The sequence below is a fragment of the Cyprinodon tularosa genome, unplaced genomic scaffold (assembly GCF_016077235.1).
Source record: "Cyprinodon tularosa strain WSP-4 unplaced genomic scaffold, ASM1607723v1 ctg330, whole genome shotgun sequence".
NCBI classification, from domain to species: Eukaryota; Metazoa; Chordata; class Actinopteri; order Cyprinodontiformes; family Cyprinodontidae; genus Cyprinodon; species Cyprinodon tularosa.
In genome coordinates, this window is record NW_024039042.1 from 698,304 (window position 1) to 722,311 (window position 24,008).

The 24,008-nt window shown below is 38.0% G+C and overlaps 1 protein-coding gene across 2 annotated transcripts in view; it reads left to right on the top strand.

The window, feature by feature from the left end:
* Nucleotides 1-24,008, top strand: part of celsr3 (cadherin, EGF LAG seven-pass G-type receptor 3) — a 153,726-nt gene that overhangs the window by 118,192 nt on the left and 11,526 nt on the right. For both annotated transcript variants that reach the window (XM_038293860.1, XM_038293861.1), the window contains 11 exons: nt 7,329-7,527; nt 9,491-9,676; nt 9,763-9,949; nt 10,491-10,658; nt 12,134-12,260; nt 14,752-14,958; nt 18,442-18,616; nt 20,853-20,965; nt 21,495-21,574; nt 21,923-22,049; nt 22,162-22,281. In XM_038293860.1, the coding sequence (XP_038149788.1) occupies nt 7,329-7,527; nt 9,491-9,676; nt 9,763-9,949; nt 10,491-10,658; nt 12,134-12,260; nt 14,752-14,958; nt 18,442-18,616; nt 20,853-20,965; nt 21,495-21,574; nt 21,923-22,049; nt 22,162-22,281 (1,689 nt within the window). The remainder of the gene's footprint in view (nt 1-7,328; nt 7,528-9,490; nt 9,677-9,762; nt 9,950-10,490; nt 10,659-12,133; nt 12,261-14,751; nt 14,959-18,441; nt 18,617-20,852; nt 20,966-21,494; nt 21,575-21,922; nt 22,050-22,161; nt 22,282-24,008) is intronic.

Below are 24,008 nucleotides of genomic sequence, written 5' to 3' on the forward strand. Positions count from 1 at the left end.
AACTAATTGTGTAAGATTGAAGTAATGATTTTAACATTATATTTGTGATTAGGAGTGTTATTAGGTCAGTTTGTAAGCTATCATACCTCTGATAGCTGACCTGCTGCATGTGCATGTTTCTCTGTGAAAGTATAGCTTCATTTATTAGCCAGTGGTGTTTTTGCACTATATGTCCTAATAATGGTTCCTTACCGTGTGTTCATGTAAGCTGTAGCCTCATAATAATGTCCGCAGGGATGTCTCTCCAACCAAGCGCTTTATGAATTTGGGTTTTTTTTTTTCCTGTTTTTTTCCCTAATCCTTTGACCCATGCAGGAAGTACTCTCAGGAGAAAGTTTCAGTAAAATAAGGTTTATTGAACAGAAAGAGTAATGAAAAATAAAGGTAGGGAATAACCCGGTGCTCTGAAGAGAAATATATGGTGAGGTGTTGAAGACGCAACACAACTAAAGAGGGCTTTGTTCTGAGATAGAGAACCACGAAGTAATGATCATAGCATGTAGCTTGCAGTGATCGGGTTCTTGACATACCTTGGATGAGCATACACACAAAATAATTAGTAGTGACAGGATTCGGGAACACAGAGACACAGGCAATATCCATGAATATATGACTGAGTTAGGCTTGAAATACTATGGCAGGTTAATACACAGGCATGAGTGACTGGTGCACTGCTCCTCAAGCTGCTGTGGTGATTAGTAGATGAGATGGCGAAGAGCAGCCGGCACAGCAGCAGCCACCAGGATGCCCTCCTGGGAAAACACATAGAACCAACCTAGCCAGACGTTCCCACATACTGACAGTTTTAGAACAAATGGAACTATTATTACCCTAGGAGACATTCTGTCTAATTGTTAAACTGAAATGATAATTTTCCAAATGCCTCCTGTTTATAAGAATACAAGCACTCATAGCTGTTTACAGTCGAAAAAATGTGTTTACTCACTTCACAGGCTCATTTGGTTTCATGATGTTTCTATTGTTTAAGTATTTTATTCAATAAAGTTATGATAAAACAGTAACCAGTTGGTACTTTGTGAGACTTTAGTTTTGGGGGAACAATCGTTGTTTTTAAGTAAAATAAAATCCTTAGGCCCTGTTTATACCAGCAATGTAGTAAAAAAGCATTTTATTACAATCTTTGTATGGGATGTTTAAAATGCATTTTTTTGCTGCTCTCCTCCCCTGTTGCACTTCTTTTTGAAAAAATTGCTTTGACCCCTTTGAAAATCCTGGGGTCATCTTAAAGTCTGACCCCCAGATTATGACGTTTATTTTGGAAAATGTGCTAATAGGCAACTATAGGCTAGCAGGTCTGCCAAGCTTAAGAGAATTTGTTAGAGTTGGTCCAAACAAAACAGTTTCTTGCTTAGGTATGTCCATACTACACAGGTACTTCTGACTATATGTAAGCAGCCTTGTTATCCAGGTAATGAATGTTAACAGGAAAACTGAGTAATGTGGCTGCTTCCGGCAAGTCAGTTCATATCTACATTTCCTGTGGTAAAGATTAATTCCCTTAGAATTTACAGTACAGTTTAAAAATGACCCATAATCTTTATTTGCACCTTATGTTGCCTTTCTACTGCTTCTTCAAGATCTGTACCCTCACATCAGCTTCTTTCTCTAGAGGTTTAATGATCGTCAGAATGGAATCAACTACATGAATTACCCATTCAATGTTAAATTAGCTGGAAGAGCTGTATCAGCTGTCTTTAAAATACAAGTAGCATTTTGACAAAGCGGCAAATGCAGCTTGATGGGGGGTCATAATTATAATGGAAACACTGTGCAGTAGAGAAACACAGGAAAAGATAAGCAATAGTTATACATTGATCGGGGCAATTGCATAGCATCTGGAGAGGCTACAAATCTCCAGGAATTGTATTTAAGTCAATAGGATGTCTTTTTCATGGATGGTTATAGATCTGTCATTGTCTCTATGTGTTTGTGTGTAATGTATGTGTAAGGGTCAGAGCTAAGGTAAATAAGAAATTCAAAACAATTAATTAAATATGGGTTAGGGTTAGGAATGCTGGCTCCACACGGCCATTTTAAATCACAAATATATGAAAATGAGACAGATTTATTCAAATGAAGGACCAAATATTGTATAATAGCAGGTCTCAGTTTGTCTTTAATGCTGTGCAATGTTTGATATCAGTGTCAGCAAAAAATCTGGAACCCGTTTTCAAACTGGGGTGTTTTCCTCTTCCACACAAACATCCAAAAACCAATGCTTGTGAATGTTATAGCAAGCATCCAAGTTACTCTGGATATAACCTTAACGATATAGGGACAAAATTTTCCTGCTACTTTTTATTTTGGTTTTAGAGCTAAATATGTCGCATTTATAAGAGTTACATTAATGTAATAATATTAATTGATAACTTGAATAATCCGGTGACAGAGGGCAGCCCTGTCGTCCATCATGCACCACAAACACTTCAAAAAAACAAACTTTACTGTCATTTTGTATACACACGTTCAAGTTAATCCCTGGATTGTGGGCCACGCTCCTGCGCCACTTGTAGAGAGACCGGGTGGTCTTAGTAAAGGATCCCCAACTCTGTACTCCCCACAAGTCACTTTTGGGGACCCAGTCAAACGCCTTCCCCAGGTCCCCAAAACGCATGTGGACAAACTCCCATGAACCCTCAAAAACCCTGCAGAGGATGCAGAGCTTGTCCACTGTTCCACTGTTCCAGATTCTTCTCTTTAGAACCCTGGCATAGGCCTTAATGTGGAGGCTGAGGAGTATGATTCCCCTATAGTTGGAACACACCCTCTTGCCACCTTTCATATGTAGGGGAACCACAGCCTCAGTCTGCCAATCCAGATGCACTGTCCTGGACCCTCCGTAGGAGGTCTGGTTCGGAGACCAGTGGATCTCATTCTGCTGGCTCCCTCCTGCCCAGACCCACAGCATGCACTGGGGTGGGTCACAGTCGATTGGGAAGCAGCCAGGATGAGTATCAGCTCCTCCAAGTCTAAGGCCATGGTTCTCCACCAGAAAAAGGCTTGTTCCCTTCAGATTCGAGGAGAGTTCCTGTCTCCAGTGAAGGAGTTCAAGGATCTTTGGGTCCTGTTGAGGAGTGAGGGGAGAATGGAGCGTAGGATTGAGAGTATTTGAGAGGATTGGTGTTGCTGCTGTAATGCCGACGCTCCACTGATCTGTCGTGGTAAAGAAAGACCTTAGCAAAAAGGCAAAGCCCTCTCAGAGAGAGAAATGAGCTTTCTCCATAGTGTGGCTTGGTAATCCCTTAGAGATAGGGTGAGGAACTTGGTCTTTCAGGAGAGGCTGAGATGGTCCATGGAATGACCCAGGACATGCTGGAGGGACTATGTCTCTCAGCTGGCCAGGGAGCACCTCAGGTTTCCCCCAGCAGAGCTGGAGGAGGTGTCTGCAGACAGACTGCTACTGAGACTGCTGCCCCTGCGACCCGGTTCTGGATCTAGCTAGACACTACAAGTATGATAACTTAAAGACTCTGAGTATTTAAATTGCACTGTAAGCAGAAATATAAATAATCCTATCTATCACGTTCTCAAAACCATATTCGAGTTGGGAAGAAGGGGAATTAGCATATAAAAAAACAATATCTTGCCTACACTGCAAAAACAATCCAGAAATCAGTAAAAAATTGCTTAAATTAAGTATATTTAGCCTTAATTTGAGCAGGTAAATAAGATGATTTGCCAATGGAATGAGTATTTCTACTCTTAAAATAAGATAGTTAGATAATATTTACTTGAAATAAGACGATAAAATAGTTTTTTCTTATTTTAAAAGGAAATTGTCTTGTTCCATTGGCAAAGTGTCTTACTTACCTCCTCAAATCAAGGAAAAACACACTTATTTTAAGAAAAAATAACTTATTGAGATTTCTATTTTTTGCAGTGTACAAAGCTACACCTAAGCAATGTCAAATGATTTACCAAAAAGTGGGAAATCTTCAGAAGTAATATATTTTATCCATACCTCAAAAGATTGTCTTTGCTGGTTTTTATTTTTTCCATTTTATCTCTCCTGCCTGCCTTCATTCTTTTCTAGGATCTCTTTATTTTTGTTTAATTTTTCTACTCCCTGCCTTATTCCCTGAACGGTTCACCACCTTCCTCTCAGTCTGCACTGTCTGTAATTTCCCTTGTTTGTCTGGAAGTTGCTCTATGTATTTTTGCTCCTCCCTTGAGCCTCATATGACATTGGAGTAGTTTATTAGCTTTAGTAGAGGGAGACTGACTGCAAAGAATCTCAAATATATTACTCTTTCAGAGCAGTGTGTAAGGCTGTGGCCTCTGATGTCTCTTACAGGCTTCTATCCAGGGTCAGCATGAAAAGACATGACAGGCATCACATTTAATGGTGAAGCCGGCTCTGAAGAAAATTCCTATGCCTGTATACTTAACATTTTTTTGTAAGCCATGGTCTTGGTAAAACAGCTAAATACACTGATGTTAAATGGAAATCATAGGCACCAGCATCCCTTGTGACCCCGCTTGGGATAAGCATGACAGAAGATGGATGGATGGATGGATGGATGGATGGATGGATGGATGGATGGATGGATGGATGGATGGATGGATGGATGGATGGATGGATGGATGGATGGATGGATGGATGGATGGACGGATGGACGGATGGAAGTTTTTTTTTACATATATATTACAAAAACAGCATCATGAAAGGCAAGTAACAGCAGGCAGGCCAGGAAACAAGTTATCGATGGTAAAGCATGGTTCAGGTATAAAACAATATTTCAGGATTTTAGGATCTCACAGACAATGTTTTTAATCAAGCATCAGAAAATGTAGAGTATTGTACAGGAGCATGCTAAACAAATCCTATCCAGCCAAACCTATTAGCTCGGTATGAAGAGCGTTAATCAGAGAAGCAGAAGGAGATCAACATTAAATTTGCAGGAGTTTAGAATAGTCCAACGGGAAAATCTGTTGGTTCAGCTTATCAAGTCAGAATGTGGTGAGATCAGGCCATATCACATGATGATTTACTTAAAACTATCCCGGAAATAATTAATTGGAATAATTGAGATTAATAGATTGTTGAAATAATCGTCAACTGATTTAGTAATTGATTAATTGTTAACTTGAGTATAGAGACACTAAAACATGCCTTTAGCTGATAGAGCAGTAGCTATACCAAAATTGTAAGAATATATATAAATATTTTGCCTTTATGATAAAAAATTTCATCCGTCAATGCCCTCTATCCAGAACTCCTCAGGTAGAAAAGATCAAGTTTGATCTGGTTTAATTCCTTACAAAAATAGACTTTAAGGAACCTTTTGTGATCTGATTATTAATCGATTCATCTTAGAAATAATCAACAGATTAATCAATTTACTAAATAATAGTTAGTTGCAGCTCTACTTCACTGCTTGTTTGGCTATTAATTTGTCTAAGTTATATGATAAAGTTCCTACATCTAGAATTAATTGATTTAAAATGTAAATAAGAGTGAGCAACATGATTCACCAGAAACTCTAAGCTGAGGCTAGAAAAGGAAAAGGGAGTAGTCCACTATGCCATCAGTTAACTTGACGTGGTAGACAGGAAACAGAGAATCAGGGAATCCAAATAGATCTCATAGGAGCTCCAAGCAGAATAATATTTTTATGGTCAGAGATCTTAGAACCCTTAATAGTTTGTGCTATAACCATTGTGAGGGGAGTGGAATAGGAATTACGTTAGACTGTGACAACAAGTAATTTGTTGTCGACCCCTCTTATTTGTAGAAAAGTTTTTTAGACAGAATCAGAATTTCTGGCCTGCGTGTAGAACCCTATGTGTTTTATCCTTTGTAGGTTAAAATGTCTTACAACAGATATTTGGACATGCAGTTCAGATCTTTAAAGAAGTGATTTGCATTCACAATTCAACAGAAAACATGTGCAAACCATTTTTGTGCTTTTGTCTTCATCAATATACTGATCAGCATCTAATGGCCCAACCATGAAAATTCATGGGTGGGTGATATGCAAATTTAAACATTTACCACGTGCAAAGGGATATCAAAATCAGAAACTCAACTGCTGCAGCAGCCTTTGGATATTTTTGGTTTGGAGAGTCAGGTACAAACTGACACGCGAAAATATCTGCGGTCATTGTGGCAGTGAATGAGGCTTTGGTATAATGTTAGAGGATGGAGAGAGATTCTGGGTGCATGTAAACATACTTGGACCATCAGAAATAGCAATAAAGGAAGGAAAAATAGTCGATAGGCTGGCAGAGATTAATGCAGCTAAATGGAAGCAACTGAATCAATTACACCAAATCTAAAAGCAATGACTGAACTTAAATATAGCTAGCAAAGAGACATAGGGATGTAGGAGAGTTGGAGGGAGGTGGGGTTCACGGGGATGTGTGCATATTATTGCAACAGGGAGGTTTTTCTCCCTTTATTTTCTTAATCATAACCTGTTCTCTGTGCTTTTAGAATATAAATATAGGCAGTATAAAAATTATTTAGAATAAGCTTTATTTTTTTTCAATAACTATAATTTCTACCTCCATCTTAATGGCTTTGAACCTCATCTTTCTTTTATGACCACTCATACTGTCTGTAGAGCATGCCATCTGCTCATTTTAATGGCGCTTAGCCAAACTGGTTTGCAAGTCTTTACATTTATGCAGCTAAATTTGTAGATCAAATAAAATGTGCACGTACAATTTAGCACCTCTTGTTTAAAATCATGGGAGATTACGCCCTGAATGTAATATAAAACTAAGACTGCACTGCACTGCTCCAACAGTGAGGGTGTGTTTTTTTTTCTCCAGCATGGTCAGAGGATGTGGTAGATGGAAATATGGTCTGTGAAAGATACAAGATGTTCCTCAAAGAAACCTGCAGTAGCTGTAAAAAGCATTGAGGTTTATGTGAATGGTTTATGTAAGGTTATGTGTTTATGTCAGAGCTATAATGAAATGATTAGCATCAAATCGTATTTATGTCTCTGATTGGCCCAGTTAAAGTACAGATCTTTATCCAATGAGGAATCTGCAGCAAGAGTTGAAAATTGTCGACTAATTGATCCTGAGCTGTTTTACAGAAAAGCTTGTAGAGATATTCTATAGCCAGAGAAGGAGGTACATGGTGTTGAAAATGTTTAGGTTTTAGACAAATATTACTTTTTTCTACAATTTAACTATTTTTCTTTACCATGTCTTCGTCTCTCACACTAAAAACCAATTAAAATGAACAGATGTTTGTGGCTGTAGCAGGACAAAATCAAAACCCAACTCATATTTGATTGCACCCTCTATTTATTTCTGCATTTTTATATTGTTCATCCCTCTGTTGGTTCCAGAACATCCTGAGAGGTTGCAGCGTGCTGTTGGGCCCCGGTACATCAGGACTTTGGCGGGCTCTTGCTCAGAGTCAGAATCACATTCTCGGTGGTGGTCCAGCTGAATTGACGGAGCTGCTGGAACAGTACTCCAAGAACCTGGCCCAGAACATGAAACTTACCTACCTCAACCCTGTGGCCTTGGTCTCACCCAACATAGGTAAGAAGATGTTAACTCTTACTGGCAGACACACACAGCATTCTTAAAACAAATAAAAATGAATGAGTCAGTTGTGAAATCTCAATCCTAACAGAATTTGATTTGGTTTTCTTATAATTCCTCAAATCTCTGCTGTGAAATCACCCAAAATGACTCAATGTGAAGCGGGAGATGAAGAGCGCTAATGCAAATGACGATGGCACAGCCGGAGTCTTTGGCAGCCGCACAAAACGACTGAATTTCACACTCCCACACAAACATAGCAGCTAATTCTATGAGCACATGCACAAAAACCCTGAGGCGCTGAAGCTCTGGCCAATGCACCATTCAGAATAACAGATGCCAAACGCACACGCACGCTGAGGAACACGAGACATGAATGCAAACATGTTACAGACATACACTAATAGGATCTATTATCACTTAAAACTGGAAAGCAATTGACAAATCAATTTGCAATTAAAGATTCATAGTATAAATCCAGACATTGAATTATGCACATTAAGAATAAAAACACTAATCTGTACCACAGAGCTATAGAGGCTGTTTATTGGTAGCAGCCAGACACACAAATTCAAACTTTTTCAAGTCTTACCTTCATAAAACACACCTTAGTTATATGTCACTGATTCTTTTCAGTTTTTTTTTTTTTAAATCAGAATTGTTATTCTCTTTATTAAATGTTTGTGTCAAGTTAAAACACGTCCAAAATGAATTCAGAGGATCATAAAGTGAAGCCTGAAATAGATATTCAGTAGGTGGGCATAGAAATAAAATGACTGGTGACAGGAGAGGGACCAGTAGACATGTCTGATACTGGATTGCTCTTTCCAACTCACACATATGCAGACATTTTCTGCCCTCCGGCAAATAAGAGAGATAGATACCATGGGAAAAAGATAAAGAGAAAGAAATCCATCTCTTCATACATTATTTCATCTACTAACTTTTTTTTTTTTGCTATAGGGGCCAACCAACTTAATATTTATTGAACAATGATGGAAATTAAATCACCTCTCCTTTAGAATTAGTCAAAGAAACCATATTTACACAAAAACAGCTGCAGACATGTTGAAATATCCGCTTTAAAGAACAGTTTGGTTGATTGATCCGAACTGAATGTAGCTTCTCTTTTGTTTGCATTTATTTAATTCCTTCAGTTTACCAGCTGATGGATATACAAAGCATTTTTTTGTTATTTTATTTTTTAACAATCCCTTGAAATTAATATGTTAGATTTTTAGTTAGAGCGTAATAGTGAAATACTCCATCAGTCAGATCTGTTCAGAGCTGCTGGGGTTATTTTCTTTTTGACAGATAGCCAATAACAGTTTATTTTTTACTGCCAATGCGTCCTTGATAGCCTGAGATATACGAACGTTACAAATGCAGGGCGTTTCCAGAATGCAGACCGACAGAAAACTATGAGTTTTTGATGGAGAAGCAAACGCTTTGCAGATGCTAAAAAGAGATGCTGAGATGCAAAAAAGTCTGAATTGTACTATTCAAGTCTGAGATGAAAAAATAAACAAAAGCCTCAGAGAAATAGACAGATGAGAAACAAAAAAGAATTGCAAAGAAAAAGCGGGAGGAAGAAAAAGCTATAGACCTGTTTCTACAACTGTTTAGACGAGTAAAAACTGATCCGGGGGGTTATATAAATAAAAAGCTTGTCTCAAGATGTGTTGTTGTAGCAGAAGACTGCAGAGCATAAGTTATATTTTTCAGTATTATAATGTAATAATGTCAGCTCAAATAGCCTGAAGCTAATACTTTATGTTGACCGTAACCGATGTTCATAGATCAGTCTCTGTTTACAGCTGTCAGTGACAGTTGAGGAAGTAAATCCATCATGCATACAGTAGAAATATGTTTTTAGTTTACCTGATACTTCATGCCCTGCCTCAGTCCTATATAAAACCAAAACGGTCAGAATATTCAGTTTCATTTGTCGGTCCCTCAGTTATGAACCTGGACCGCGTGGAAAACCACACCCACGTCCGGCGGCGCTTCCCACGTTATCACAACACCTTGTTCCGTGGTCAAGCTGTATGGGACCCTTACACACACGTGATACTACCACCTGCTGCCCTGGTGCCACAACGACAGCAACACAGCAGAAAGGACAAAGAGCGTTTAGAGAAAGAACGTAAGTAAAGAATGACAAATGAAACCACTAGAATTTCAGAGATTGAAAGGCAGGAAAAAATTCTGACTCAGGCTTTTATTTTCCAGCCTCGCCCCCTCAGAGTGCCGCCTCGGCCCCTGCTAGCATTTCAGCCAATCAAACGAAGGAATACACTGCGGCTAGGCGCAGTGCTTTAGTGACTGACCCACCCATCACCATCGTCATCTTGCTGATCTATCGCAGCCTTGGGGCTGCTTTGCCTCCAAAGTACCACGCAGACCGGAGAGGAGTGAGGTGGGATCAATCACTCCAAAACTGATAAAATTTTATAACATTTTGATAATTTACTGTGTGAGAAATGACAACGGCTCCAACTATCTCATTTTTTTGTCTTTCATTGGTTTATTTAAAAGGATCCTTTGTTAATCTCCCCACCTTTAATAACATGATTCAATGAAAATCAAGCAAATTTCTGATTTAGAGAAAAATAACTGTAGACTTTTTGAATGCTTCATAATAAATGACGGGAATGTTAACCAATGGACATATGAGTCAACTGGCTTAGAGGTTGCTGGAGAAACTGCTTTCGCACTAATTACAGTATTGCCGTACTTGACATCTGTTCTTTTTTTCCAGTCTTCTAATGCCATCTTTTCTCTCCCGTCTGCCGTCTCTCACCTCTCCTCTGGGCTTAATTACATAGCATCGAGCCCTCCAGTTTGCATCAATGAAAATCTTAAATGCAAATCCTGCTTCCTTACTTGTTTGCCACATAAAATAAAACATTAATTTGTCAGTTTAATAAACTAATGGAAAATGCCGTTCTTTCTCTCAGGCTTCCCAGACACCCGGTTATGAACTCCCCGGTGGTCACCATCTCTGTCTACAACAACCAGACGTTTGTCGGCGGTCACTTGGACCAGCCCATACTCCTGGAGTTTAAACTGCTGGAGACAGCCAATCGCAGCAAGCCTCTTTGTGTGCAGTGGAACCACAGCAGTCCGTGAGTACTGATCAACACATGTATGAATGATTTCCATGTTGGGACTGGATAGCAAATTAATGCAATAGTGAGCTCATAGGACTGTCTTTGTCATTGCATCTGCATTTTACCACCTTATCATTCTCTGTTGAATTTTTGGGGCGGGATTTTCCATACTAAAGGCACCTAAAGAAATTTATAAATAATGCAATATAGTCAATTTGTTACACACTGATTTGAAGTATTGCGTACTAATGAGAGCTTGTGTCATAATATGACTTATGTTAAAGACAAAAATATAGTATTCTCATACTTTATTTATCCAACTACTTTAGGTATGATCATACTTCATTCTTCACTTATTTTCTTAACGACAAGATAATGATCAATCTATGCTACTTCCATGTTTGTGTTTATGCATATTTTCTGCTTTTCCTTTCTCAAACTGTATCACCTCCCTATTTCTGTTGTTTGTTATAATGCACACTATATGATAAAAAATAAATTAAAAAAGTTACATAAATAAAGGTTACAAATTATTACAATGAAGTAAATCAGTGGTGCTTTCACCAAATTGTAGGAATCACTGATGCTGATGCTTTTTCAAGATAGGATTTATAATAATTTTCTTATTAAACAAAAAATTTGATTCAAGCAATGACGATTGATTCTGGATTATAGGAGACTTGGTGTAGAGGGTATTTTGCCTAACAAACTCTCACTTTGGATTGGACACATTTGACAGCATTAAGGTCCAATCAAACCTCCAGAATTCTCCTTTTACATTTAGTGTAAGGCCATTGCGCCAAAACAGAACTATGGATGGCTATGATAACAATTTGACCCTGAAAATGCCCAAGACTGTATAAGAAGATAGATAGAGCATTTAACAGTGAGGTATCCAAACCCTTACCCTTTTTTTATATTTATATCCATAGTGGACAGGTCACCAGTCCATCACAGAAAAAAACAAAAAAAACAAACAAAAAGAAAATGTGCATGTAAACACAAAATCTAGCTTAAAGCAATTAATAGACTAAGCAGTGATATTTTGTGGAAGGAATCTGGGGTACCCTGAGAAAACCCATGCATTAAATGGAACACAAAGCAGAAAGACCCCAGGTTTTGATTTGAACTCCGGACCATCCTAATGCAAAGCAGCAGTGATACCAACTGCTCCACCATGCAACCCCCTATGATTCGGGCAATATATTAGCATGGTTTTCTAGACTGTTTAAAGAAGCTAGCACAGTTTAATCACTGCAGACCGGTCATGGCTGACATTCGTGTAAATGTAAAATAATGATAGCTCAGTACTATAAGGCATATATCAGAGAATACTTCATTTTCAGTGGATCGAAAGCTGGGCTTCAGTGCTCTCTATAATTTCCTTAGACAATCCAAAAATTTCCCTCTAGTATTATAAGGAGATATCATCCATGTTTTTTTTTTTTTTTAAGAACTCTTGTTGCAAATTTGAACTTGTCTTTTTGCAGACATGAGAGCGGCGGCTGCTGGACAGTGAGGGACTGTATAGTGGTGTACAGGAATACTTCTCATGTCCGCTGTCAGTGCCAGAGACTGGGCACCTTCGGGGTGCTGATGGACAGCTCCCATAGAGAGGTGAGACACCTTTACATATTAAAATCAAATGATGACTTAATGCTCATTTGTATGATAAGTTCTTTCATGATATGGCATGCAGTAAACTTCATTTAGATCAATGTTTAAGTAAAACTGTGCCTGATTTTCTATTTACTTTTCATCTGAACATCTTACTGGGTCATTTCTTGATATGATACTCTGAGGAAAAAAGCAGAATGATGATCACAGGGCAAATCTTAGGGAGATTTCTGAAGCTTAAGGCAAAACTTTGAGCTTTTTACCACCCCAGTGATTTGGATAGTTAGACAGCAGGCTGTTGGAATCTTGTGGCTAACTTTCTCCAACTTGAAATTAAACTTTTTATTATTAAGGTTTTTGTCAACTGTATTAATCTGAGGTAAAAATGAACACTGTGTCGTGTTTAAAATTATATCTCCTTTTGTAATTTCTGTAAACTAGCAAGCAGTTGACTGCAGACATTATCTCTGGGTTCACCATGACACACTTATCAGTCTAATAGTTGAGTCTGTAGTCCTTTTATTCTCTAACTACCAGCTTTAATACAATCTTCTAAGAAATGTTTGTAACTAAAGGAACCACTAAATGAACAAATTTAACTATTAATTCATTGTCAATTACATAATTGACATTACATAATCGATATTAAGAAATTAAGGGAAACCTTTCGAAGAAAATACAATGCTTTTTTATGTGAAGAAATGATGGGGATTTTGTGACATATTAAGACATGAATATAACTGTGGACAGCTTTGTAAAGTAGACTACATGTGCAGTGGGGTGGAGCGTGTCAGTGTATAGTTTGCTACTAAATAAGAAATAATACCTCTTTCCTACTGGCTAAAAAAACAGTTTACACCCGGGAACAATTGGCTTTTAGTGGCAGTGGCTACATCTCATTGATGCGTGTCTACTCGGGTCAAGCGACTTCGCAAGCGACCCACATTAAAATCGCCTCGGCTCTGATCTGCACGCTATTGGAACACCAGACCCGGATTGACCCTCTAAATTACGTGATACCACTGAGCACAACGTACGGATATGAACACACCACGCCAGACGCTTCTGATCTAACAAGCCGAAACAACTCTCTTTACATTAAATAAACTTGGAGCAGAACTGTTGAGAGGGATTGGGACAGATAATAGAGCCAAAAAAGCACACTTGCTTCACTCTGGCTTTCTTACATGTTGCTCTCTATTCGCGACTTTCCTGGTTTCTGTCGCACTGGTAACATCATTAAACCAGCATGAAGGTCTCACCAGACAAGCAGCCATGGGGGGACAGAGACCATGCAGCTGCCAGCCAAGGGTTGTTTTTTTTTGCCAGTGGGAGGGGAGCCAAATGTCGATTGTAAGCGGGTCAATCTGTGTTTAAAGTAACGCGTTAGTGTGGTATCTTCAGTTGGAAAGAGGCTTTAGAGAGCTGTGAAAAATGTTTTTGCTCCTTACATATTTATCTTATTTTTGCTTTTTATCACATCTTTAAATGTTTCAGCTCATTAAAAAAAATTAGGAGGAAAACGTTTGTATTCAGTGCAAAGACACAAGGCATCATGTCAAGCCTTTCTATATAATTAATCATAGCTTTAGTGTGTTTTGAAATTGCTATTCAATTGTTTAACTGAAAAAGGACATTCTCGATAAATTATGAATTTACTTTTAATAAACTTTATTTTCTTATATCCAAGTGTAATTTCACAGAGTATTTAAGTGATTCCAATGCCAGACAGGGGGAATCAAGAAATCAGTTAAATAGAATAGAAGATACAGGGCTATGCACCTTTGAGTAAGGCTTTGGGCTCCTTAATTTCACTGAGAGATACAAACGGATGAAGGCACAGAACTGTGGTAACCCTTCCAGAATAACTTCCACATTACACAGACAGCTCATCCCGGAGGTCCCGCAACAATGCAGAACAATCTAAAACACACTTCAGGCTACCCTTGCCTTAGTTGAAGTAAAAACGACATGCATTGGTGATTCCAAGATAAAAGCTTCTGCTGACTGAAAATAACAGAAAACTCTCCATCACATTTCACTGAAAGTGTCTTTTTTCTTTCAAGAATAACTTTTTTTTTCAAGATTTTTTGTGAGGTGTACATTCTAGTCTATATAGAGTTAAACTAACAGCATTTCAGAATAAATTAAAAAAATAAATAAATAAACAAACATACCAAAACAACCCAGAAGTGGAAGTGTGATGGTATGGGGCTCATTTGCTGCTTCAGAATGAAACCATGAAGTCCACACAGAGTCCTATAGGACAATGCCTGTCCAAAGGCCTAAACAGGGTTTATGTTAAGGTCAAAGATGTTTTTTATGTCTCTAAAAATCTCCCACTCTGGCTTAGCTGGTGTTCAAATGACACAAAAACCACAATTTATAGAGAGAGATATCTGCAAGTCAGATGAAACTATGTATATGATTATTTATTTTTTCTTCTTCTATTTCACTTTATGTTTCTGTCTTTTCCACTGTGTGTGAGCAGCAGTTAGAGGGGGATCTGGAGACTCTGGCGCTGGTGACTTACTCCTCCTTGTGTGTCTCCATGCTGGCCCTTCTCCTCACTGTCCTGGCGCTGTCTTGCCTCCGTGGCCTAAAGTCCAACACTAGGAGCATCCACTCGAACATAGCGGCGGCCATGTTTTTGTCAGAGCTGGTGTACCTGCTCGGGGTCAATCAGACCGAACAACAGGTGATGATGACTTTGGTTTCGTTTTTAACCTTATTTTCCAATGATGTCCAACAACTTCTTTTGTTACTCAACTGTCATGTTGGAGAAATTTACATTTCCATACTAATTATATATGATTGGTATATGATGTATAGAAATATATACTTATATAAACAGAGAAAGCTTTAATTTCTGTCTTTTTATCCTAAGTTTTTATCTAAACTGATTATTGCTAATCTCTTTCAGTCTCATTTAATGTTTGATCCTAATTTGTTATGAGTTGAATCATGTTTGTTTCTGTACGTGTTCTCCCTGACTTCCTATTTTTTTTTTTCTTCTTTGTTTCTTTTTCCCTTTTGTTTCTCCTAACCCCTGCGTCTCTGTCTGTTACGTAACACGTGTTCCCGTGTTGGAGTGTGTTCTAAGAGCAGTGAATCTTGCAGAGAGGGAAGTTCAAATATGTGCTCGCTCAGCGTGAAATCCAATTAATTAAGCTGTATCCCACCACGCTGTGGACTGTAAGCTTCTTACAGAGCGAGTGGTACCTCCTAGCTGAAAAATATGTTCTCTAACTCATGAACATTACGCTCTGGAAAGCGTGTCAGTGCTCGCAGCTGTCCTGTGTATTCATTTTTATGAGTTTGTGCATATTTCTGTGTTTCTTTGGGGGAGGGGGAGTCGTTTGTGTGTGGGAGTGTGAAATTCATCGTCTGGCTGTATTGCAGCCAACTTTGCTCTCTATTTTTTTTTTCTTTTTACGTCATCCTTGGCTTTCAGTAAGAATTTGCACTTGGCTTCTCTTGCTTTAAAATGTCAGATTTTTCCATTCTGCTTTCTTTTACCCAAACATATATAAGGCGAGGCTATAGGAGGCTAGAAAGGTTTAGAAGCACACAGTTAAATCCTGTGTTACTGTCAAATCTGAGGGATACGTAAGTCTCTCTTTGAAATTTATTTCTGAATCCTGATTGGTTTGTCATGGATAATCTGTCACAAATCAGTTTTCAGTCAATTTGAGAAGATCAAGGTGAATAATTTGTTATCTACCCTCAATTAAGGTAATCACCTTGGATGATCGATATATCTTACATCTTTTGCTAGTTCGGGTAATAATATTGTAAAAAAATGTAAATATCATAATTTTAATGTATTGAGTTACAGGCATTTGGCCTGTATCAAGAGTTGGCTTGCAGGAACGTTGGGTTGTTTCAACTTCAAACAGGGAGAACAAATGGTTCTCCCAGATAGGGAAATTTCGTGCCTTATTCAGCTGTGTGATTGTAGGTTACAGATCACCACTCGCAATAAAACTGCACAACTCTTTGTACTGTATGTTGTAAACTTGTGACCCCTCCTGACAATTCTTTGAAGTCCAATAATAAAGTCAGAAGAGATCGATGTCTCGGCAGAGTTAAGCCCAGTCATTCAGGTAGTGTCATTCTCCCTCTGGTTCCACTCTCCTCTCCTGCAGAAAAGTAACATGTGTGCTATGTTGGTTTCTTTCTAGGACAGGGTTATGATCATTAACCCTTGTTTCATAGATGGGATTAAATTATCATTTTCAATACATTTGTGTAAAAAAAAACCTATCGAGTTTCTGGCAACCTTTTTATCCGTTTTCACCTAACATCAGAACACATGAAAATTACAAGCATAAAATTTTTACCAAAATGAACAGGTTAGAAATCGTTAAAAAACTTAGATTCTCCACCAACTTTATTTTATGGCCACAGTGAGCACCAAAGCACAATTAATGCAGATATAGCAGCATGTGAAAATGTAAATATTAAAAAGAGCTACGACAGCATACTTTTGAAGGCATGCAGAAGCCATTTTATAAATCCAATTATCAATGGGTTATACTCATTTAGTCTACAGATTAAAAGTAATCCAGCATATTCATAATGAAAACATTCCATGATGAGAAAATTGCCACATAACATCCGATTTTTTTGAAACGCTTTTGGCACTTACAGTCTCTCTTACTGGGCAAATTAGAAAAATGTTATAAAAACCTATGTTTGTCCAACAATATAGCGTGCGCTGCCTATTATAAAACATTTTTGAGCAGAGCGCACAAGAATAGGCAATGATATTTAAAAACTTGAAGAATGTCTCAGAACTCCTCTAAAACTAATTTTCTTATCCGATAACTGGAATTGGATCAGAACACACAAATTATAGTAATGTTCTTAATATCTTGGAAATTTTATGTTTTTTTGTTTTTGTTTTTCTAACTCTAATACACTTTTGCAAAAATGTAGAATATGGGCTAAAGTTTTCTTCTTAAAAGCACTTTGTGCATAACTATCCAATTTAGCCTTTCTTGTTTTAATTTTGATAGTAATTGATATGAACTGCTTGGTCAGGCTATCTGTTGAGGTAGCCATCTTCTAACCAGATTATACTACGGTATACATATAAAGAATATACCTTATTATACTTAAGGCTCTTAGCAAGACAGCATCACTGCTTCTTTAGGTTTTCCTCAATGACTCTCAATGTTTTCTGCATATTGAAGAATATTTTTAACAGTCAAATTAATCCTTTTTTGTAAATCAGAGAAAAGTATAAGAACTCTCTTTTGGCCAGCTTACAGGCATGGAGGAGCAGCAGGGAAGCAACGCTACGTGGGGATGTGTTTTATACACCAGAGGGCATTTCAGTCCTCTTCTTAAAAAGACTTTCACTGGGATGGTATGACAAAAAAAAAAATTGGAAACAGTCAGTGTTTAAAACTGTGTCTAATCTTAGGAAACACTAATTGGTCAAAAGTTGAAATGGCTCAGATGAGACCAGTTTATTAAACAGAACATTTAGTCGACCCTCAGGATTTTGGCAGAAGGAGGAAGTCAAAGTAGATCCTAATCCAAAGCAGGATTTACTGCTTAAGATTTAAAGTTGCAGCAATTATATTTTTAAGTGTGCATGCAAGGCTTCAAATAAAAAGTTCCCTTACAGTCTCCATGTTTAAAAATACCTAAATTGAGCACTGTTGTTTTGGTTATCTTCCTGGTTTTAGCCCCACGGTCCCCTCAGAGGATTAATGCCTTTTTCAGTGCTGTGATTCTAAGCAGGACAGCTTTATCTCTCCAAACAAACAAGTCAGACAAAAAAAGAGTTTAAACAAATGAGTTCCAACATTTTTCCATGCAGTACGACAGTAATTTCTAACAGTTTAAATGCTTGTTTTCTGCATTATTTATATGTAAATTCATCAGAACGTCCTCAGAAAACATTTCTTCACTTTAAGAGTTTATTGTGAGGTTTTTATTGGTTTGTGTGATTTGTATTCTAAGTTATGCTAGAGGTGATTGCAATTCACAAATAAATGCACCACATTACAGTATAGAAATGGAGCTTTAACTGCTCTCCTTTTATTTTATTTTCTCTTTGCTGTTATTTCTATCCTTCTTTTTGCACATCCATGTGCATCCCGTCATATTAAATTCTTCTTTCTTTCCCCACGTTTTTAATTCCTTTCTCTCTCTCTGTTCCTTCCAGTTCTTGTGCACCGTCGTCGCCATCCTCCTGCATTACTTCTTCATGTCTACATTTGCTTGGATGTTCGTCGAGGGTCTTCATATCTACCGAATGCAGACCGAGCAGCGCAATATCAACTATGGAGCCATGAGGTTCTATTATGCCATCGGCTGGGGCGTGCCTGCCATCATCACAGGTAACACGGAAACACATCTCCGTGGATACGCAGTCAGGCCTCGCCTTAGCTATGCTTCCATGGCAAAACACTGCCTCACGCAGGATCAGCACAGTCACATCCGTCATGTTGGTTCAGAGCGAGCATGTGCAGATAAGCTTTGCTATTGACACTTGTAATAAAAAAGTTTCAGTGGCATTTTAATATGGAGATAGTAAAGCCAAGATTCACAAGCAAGCAATTACTGTCATGAGACATGTAATACCTGCCAGCTTTACTTCTTTCTTCTTCCTACACACACACCAACACACACACACAGGTTCCATCTAGAGCCATGACATGCTGTCAGCTCTCCTCTATCGGCCTCCGTCTCTATTGCTGTCAGGCCTGCAAGCGCCTGCCTCAAGAACGGATCAGTCTCCCTCTACCTTACACAAACTCAGCGACACACAACGCACCATTTTTTGCCTTAGGCATAAAAGGTGTGCTCGTCTGTCTGCCCTCATTTAGGCTTTTCCTGTCTCTTATAGTTTTGCAATTCAATTTCAAATATACATTAGCATGAATGTCAGAGCCTTGGCATTGATGTCTACAGCAAGGCTACAACCAAACTACTTAATACTTTTCAAAGCAGCTACATGTAACACAAGATCAATATATATATATATATATATATATATATATATATATATATATATATATATATATATATATATATATATATATATATATATATATATATTGTCTGTATTGTTGTTGGTCTGCCAACACAAGGCGTTGCATAGTTGTAAATTTCAAATAAAAAATGATTGTCCTTCATTGTTCTTTTGAAAATAAGAATCGTAAGAGTATGGCCTTCATCTGTAATTAGTCCCCTGATCCAATAGTCCAGTTTTATATATACGGTATATAAATATATATATATATATAAGCATATCTCTACTATTGTCTCCATTTGATGCATCGCTCAATGTTGTTGACAGTTATTTTTGTCATTCTTCTAATACTATTAATAATTGAACGTTATTGATTACCATGTACCTCTGCATTTAACCCATCGCCCTTGGGAAACAGTGGGCTGCCATTTTCTGGCAGCCGGGGAGCAGTGTGGGGTTATGGGTCTCACTCAGAGACCCAGAGTGTAGGCTGTTGGGATCGAACTGGCTACTTGCAACCTTCTCAGACCACAAACGCACTGCTCTAACCACTAGACCAACACTCCCACTTCTGCAAAATAGCTTAATCTTAGTCAGAGTGGATGAAGAGAATGTAAAAGCAAACTACATTTTTTTAAGTAAGGGCACAGATGTTCAACTGGATCTTGGACTAGACTTTGAGTGAACCATTTTAACAGTTTGATTTGAGCTAAACTGTCCTGTTGCATCTCAGACTGTAAGTTTAAGGATGAAGTCTATTCTCCAGTATTCAGCTACAAATATCTTTCTCTCAGCTTCCCTCTCCACGGCATAATGCCTAAATTTATGTTGTGTAAGATCGGGGTCAGTCACCTTTAGACCGCTGATGTAAGAATACCCCAGGAAGTGGATCACCCTGAAAGACCTAGCAACAAGCCTAACAAAGGAAGGCTTTTATATCAACCAGTCTTATATTGAATAGCCCAGATCTGTACGCTGATCTGGAGGGATCTTATGTCAAATGTAGAGGAACTACTGTTCTCTATTGAACACTGCATCTCTTACTGGCATCTAGAAGACACATAGAGTATGCGGTACCAAAGCTAACGATTCCCTGATTCCCAGCATACATTTTCATACTCTTCTTAAGCAGCATCTCTCTCTACAGGCTACTGCCATTTTTGTGGCTCTTACTCTGTTTTTACACAAGCACCAAATAAAGTGTAGGCCTAATATTTTTCCTGTCAAATTATTTTCCTACCTGAGTGGCAGACAATTGCAGCTAGTCCAGAGTACCATGAGTTTTGTAGCTATTTCTTTGATTAATGCTTTTTTATGCTGCCCTGCCAGTTAAGGTGGATGACCATGTCTTGGTAGATATGCCAATATGTTTGCCAATTTTTCAATGATGGAATTCCAGTCTTATCAGATTTTTTTTCTTAAAATGCTAAAACCCTTGAACCATCCTCTTTAATTTGAAGTTTGTGGTTGTAAATCAAGCGGTGCCGTCAATACATCTGTAAGGCATTGCATGTCTCAGTGCTTTATCTGGATCTTTGTGGCAAAAGTAGACATAACAGAGGTGGCTGGAGTGTCTTATCTATCTGTGTCTTTTTTTGCAGGCCTGGCTGTCGGATTGGATCCGGAAGGTTACGGAAACCCAGATTTCTGTTGGATCTCCATGTATGACAAACTCATCTGGAGCTTTGCTGGTCCTGTTGCTATTGTTTTACTGGTAATTGTCTCCCTGAACATCTAATATACTGCACTTAATTACAGAAGCACTCAAAGCTAAAGAGAAAATTGACAAAGCAGTGAAGTAGATTGAGACAATGATCATTGTTTGGTACACAGTGAAGTCCTAACTGTCATTATATTTCTTTGGCTTCCTCTTTAAAATAACAAACTCTAAATCATGAAGAAAGCTTCACTTTGAAGGTAAAAAGGTCAAGCTAGTTAAACATGGCTAGTTTCTGCTACAAACTGAATTCACTTTACCTTCGACCTTTAAATGGATCTTTTAAATCTGTTTTAACGTATATTTGATCATTTAATTGGTATGCGATGCACTGGTTATGATTGTCCTATGAGGTGTGGATACATTTATCTGAAGCCAAAATGGTTGCCAAGGGCAACCATTTCATTCATATTGATTTTTGTCATTTGTTTACCCTGATCCCAGATGTTCCCAGAAGCAGAATTGGATTTTCTAAAATGCATCCAGTTTGTTGCCTTACTGTGATTATTGATCTCTTCTGATCCAGATGAATGGAGGGATTTTCACCATTGTAGCCAAGATGTCCTGTAACCCATCTCAGAAGGAGACTAAGAAACTTTCCGTCATGTAAGTCGCCTTCTCTACTCTCTTTTTCACATTACAAATGTAATTGTATTGTCTCTAAATCTTGTTTTTCAAAAGTATTTTCATAGATTTTATGTTGATTTAGAAGTTATCACCCACCTAAAGCAAGCACGATGTGACAGTGGGCAGGAACCAAACCTACTGATAGAAAGAAACCTCTCACAGAAAGTGGACTTTATATGAGGATACTAGTCTTTTTACATTCATTATCACTAACAACACCCCTGTTTTATATAAACGTTAAGTAGTAATATTCTTAGGAGTGCATACATTTCTTTATTCATTTGTTTCTTTCTTCTTTATTTTTTTATTTTATTTTTTCTGTTTTAGTGCTACTATCCGAAACGCCTTTTTGCTTTTGCTGGTTGCCACCTCCACCTGGCTGTGCGGTCTGATGGCTGTAAATAACAGCATCCTCGCCTTCTACTACATATTTGATGTTCTCTGCCTACTGCAGGTAAAAACAAAGTGCATCATATGGATTCTTAATCTCTACCTCTTATAAAACTTTTATCTCAGACTATATTGTTATTTTCCTTTAGGTCTCCTGATCTGTTTCTCTGTTTCAGGGCCTCTCGGTGATGCTGGTTTTCACTGTGTTGAACTCCGAAGTTCAGGAGGCCTGGAGAGTTGCCTGTTTAGGTAAGAAGAGCCCTGGAGAAGACCCACCGAGACCTCAACAGAACACTGTAAGTTTTTCCTTAATCTTATATGGATTTTATATATATCAACTCTTTTAGAGTCATTTTAATGTGTATTTTATGTTATCAGTACATTAGTCAGGAAATAAAAAGGAAACATTATCAGAAAGATTTCAATGATCTTTGATATCCCAACAGGATTGCCATTAGCGCTGTAATGACTCACAGAGGGAATCTAAAGTCCTGTTGTGAAGCCATAAACCATATCCCTGCATGATCCTTTTACTGTGTTTTATCCCCATGCATTCTCCCTAAGACGCACATTTCCACTGTGTCCATTACTTGACAGCACAAAAACCCTCCTGTCCTCCATTTCTACTTCCCTCAGTCCAACCATCAATCTTCCTTGTCCTGCGTTTGCTCCTCTTCAGCTGCCCTCAGGGTTTGCTGCTGACCCACATTAAACAATACACCAGCCCCTGGATCTCTGCCTGTTCTTTAGCCTCTTCAGCGAAGGCACTGTGTGCTACTTACTTCGTGACTACGTGTGTGTTTGTGCATGTTGGTAAAATCCTATCCTACTTTCACCTCTTTACTCTTTCTTCTGCCTCATGTGTTTATTAGTTCAGCCGAACGCACATTAGCCACTACTTTTCTTGGTTAAGTACACTATTTTTACTCTCCGGTCTGAGTGTGTGGGTGAGTTATAAAAAGTTATATGAATGCGCATTGTATGCCCAGTATACAATTTGAATACAATATGTACAGAGCCCCAAGAGAGGCATGAATGCATTCGTGAGATATTTGTGTTGCAGGTTGTGCTTGGATGAGCAATTGTTTGTGTGTTTTATTCTCCGCTGCGCTCTTTCTCTCCATCACTGAGTCATCTGGGGAAGAAGCCCGGACCTATTATTAGAAGAATACTTTGACGGGCAACATATACAGCTGCTTATTAGCATGCTTTTCTCCTTCCTGACTCATGTCCTACTGCATGTTATTTATGAATATAATTCTCTATAATGCACAGAATAGAGAGGGCTGCCTCTCTATCTGGGGCTTTGCTCCACTTTTATAGTTTGCGCATTTTATTTTTTATGACTAACTAGGTTTGACAAAGTTAATTAAAATATCTGTTTTGCTTTAAAATTTAAAAAGCTTTATTTCTAGGCTGTCTATAAACATAAAAATATGTATTTATTCCTACAAGATGCAACATGTTTAACAATATTTGGGGAAATATGATTTATTTAAGATGATCCTAATGACAAAAGCACTGATGCTCTTCTTTCTGAGTTAAATTTTCATATATTTTAAGTTTCCAATTCAATATCTAATCACTCTAAATATGTTGGATTTTGAAGTAGAGAGGATCAAATCATTTCTATATTTAAGTGATGCTACTTGTAGTGAGGTTAGCCAGATCCAGACTGTGGGTGGAAATAGTTTAATAACAAGCCACCTACTGCATTTTTTCCTTTGTTTCACAAAAAACGCTTTAAAAGAAGCACTGAAGAGGAGCGGAAAAATCACAGAGACTTTTAAAAATGTTTGTGTTGATGTCAACACATCACATCTTAAAAACCACTGCATGCACTTTTATATCTCTCATTCAAAATAACAGCCTACATATTTCATCCATAACATGATGCCGATAAAAGAAGTGTTTCTGAGATACTAGAGTTTGACAATAAACTACTGATGTTTCAAGAGATCTCTTTACATCACTAGTTTATAGTCATCTTTACCTTAATAAAAGGCCAAAATACTCAGATTTT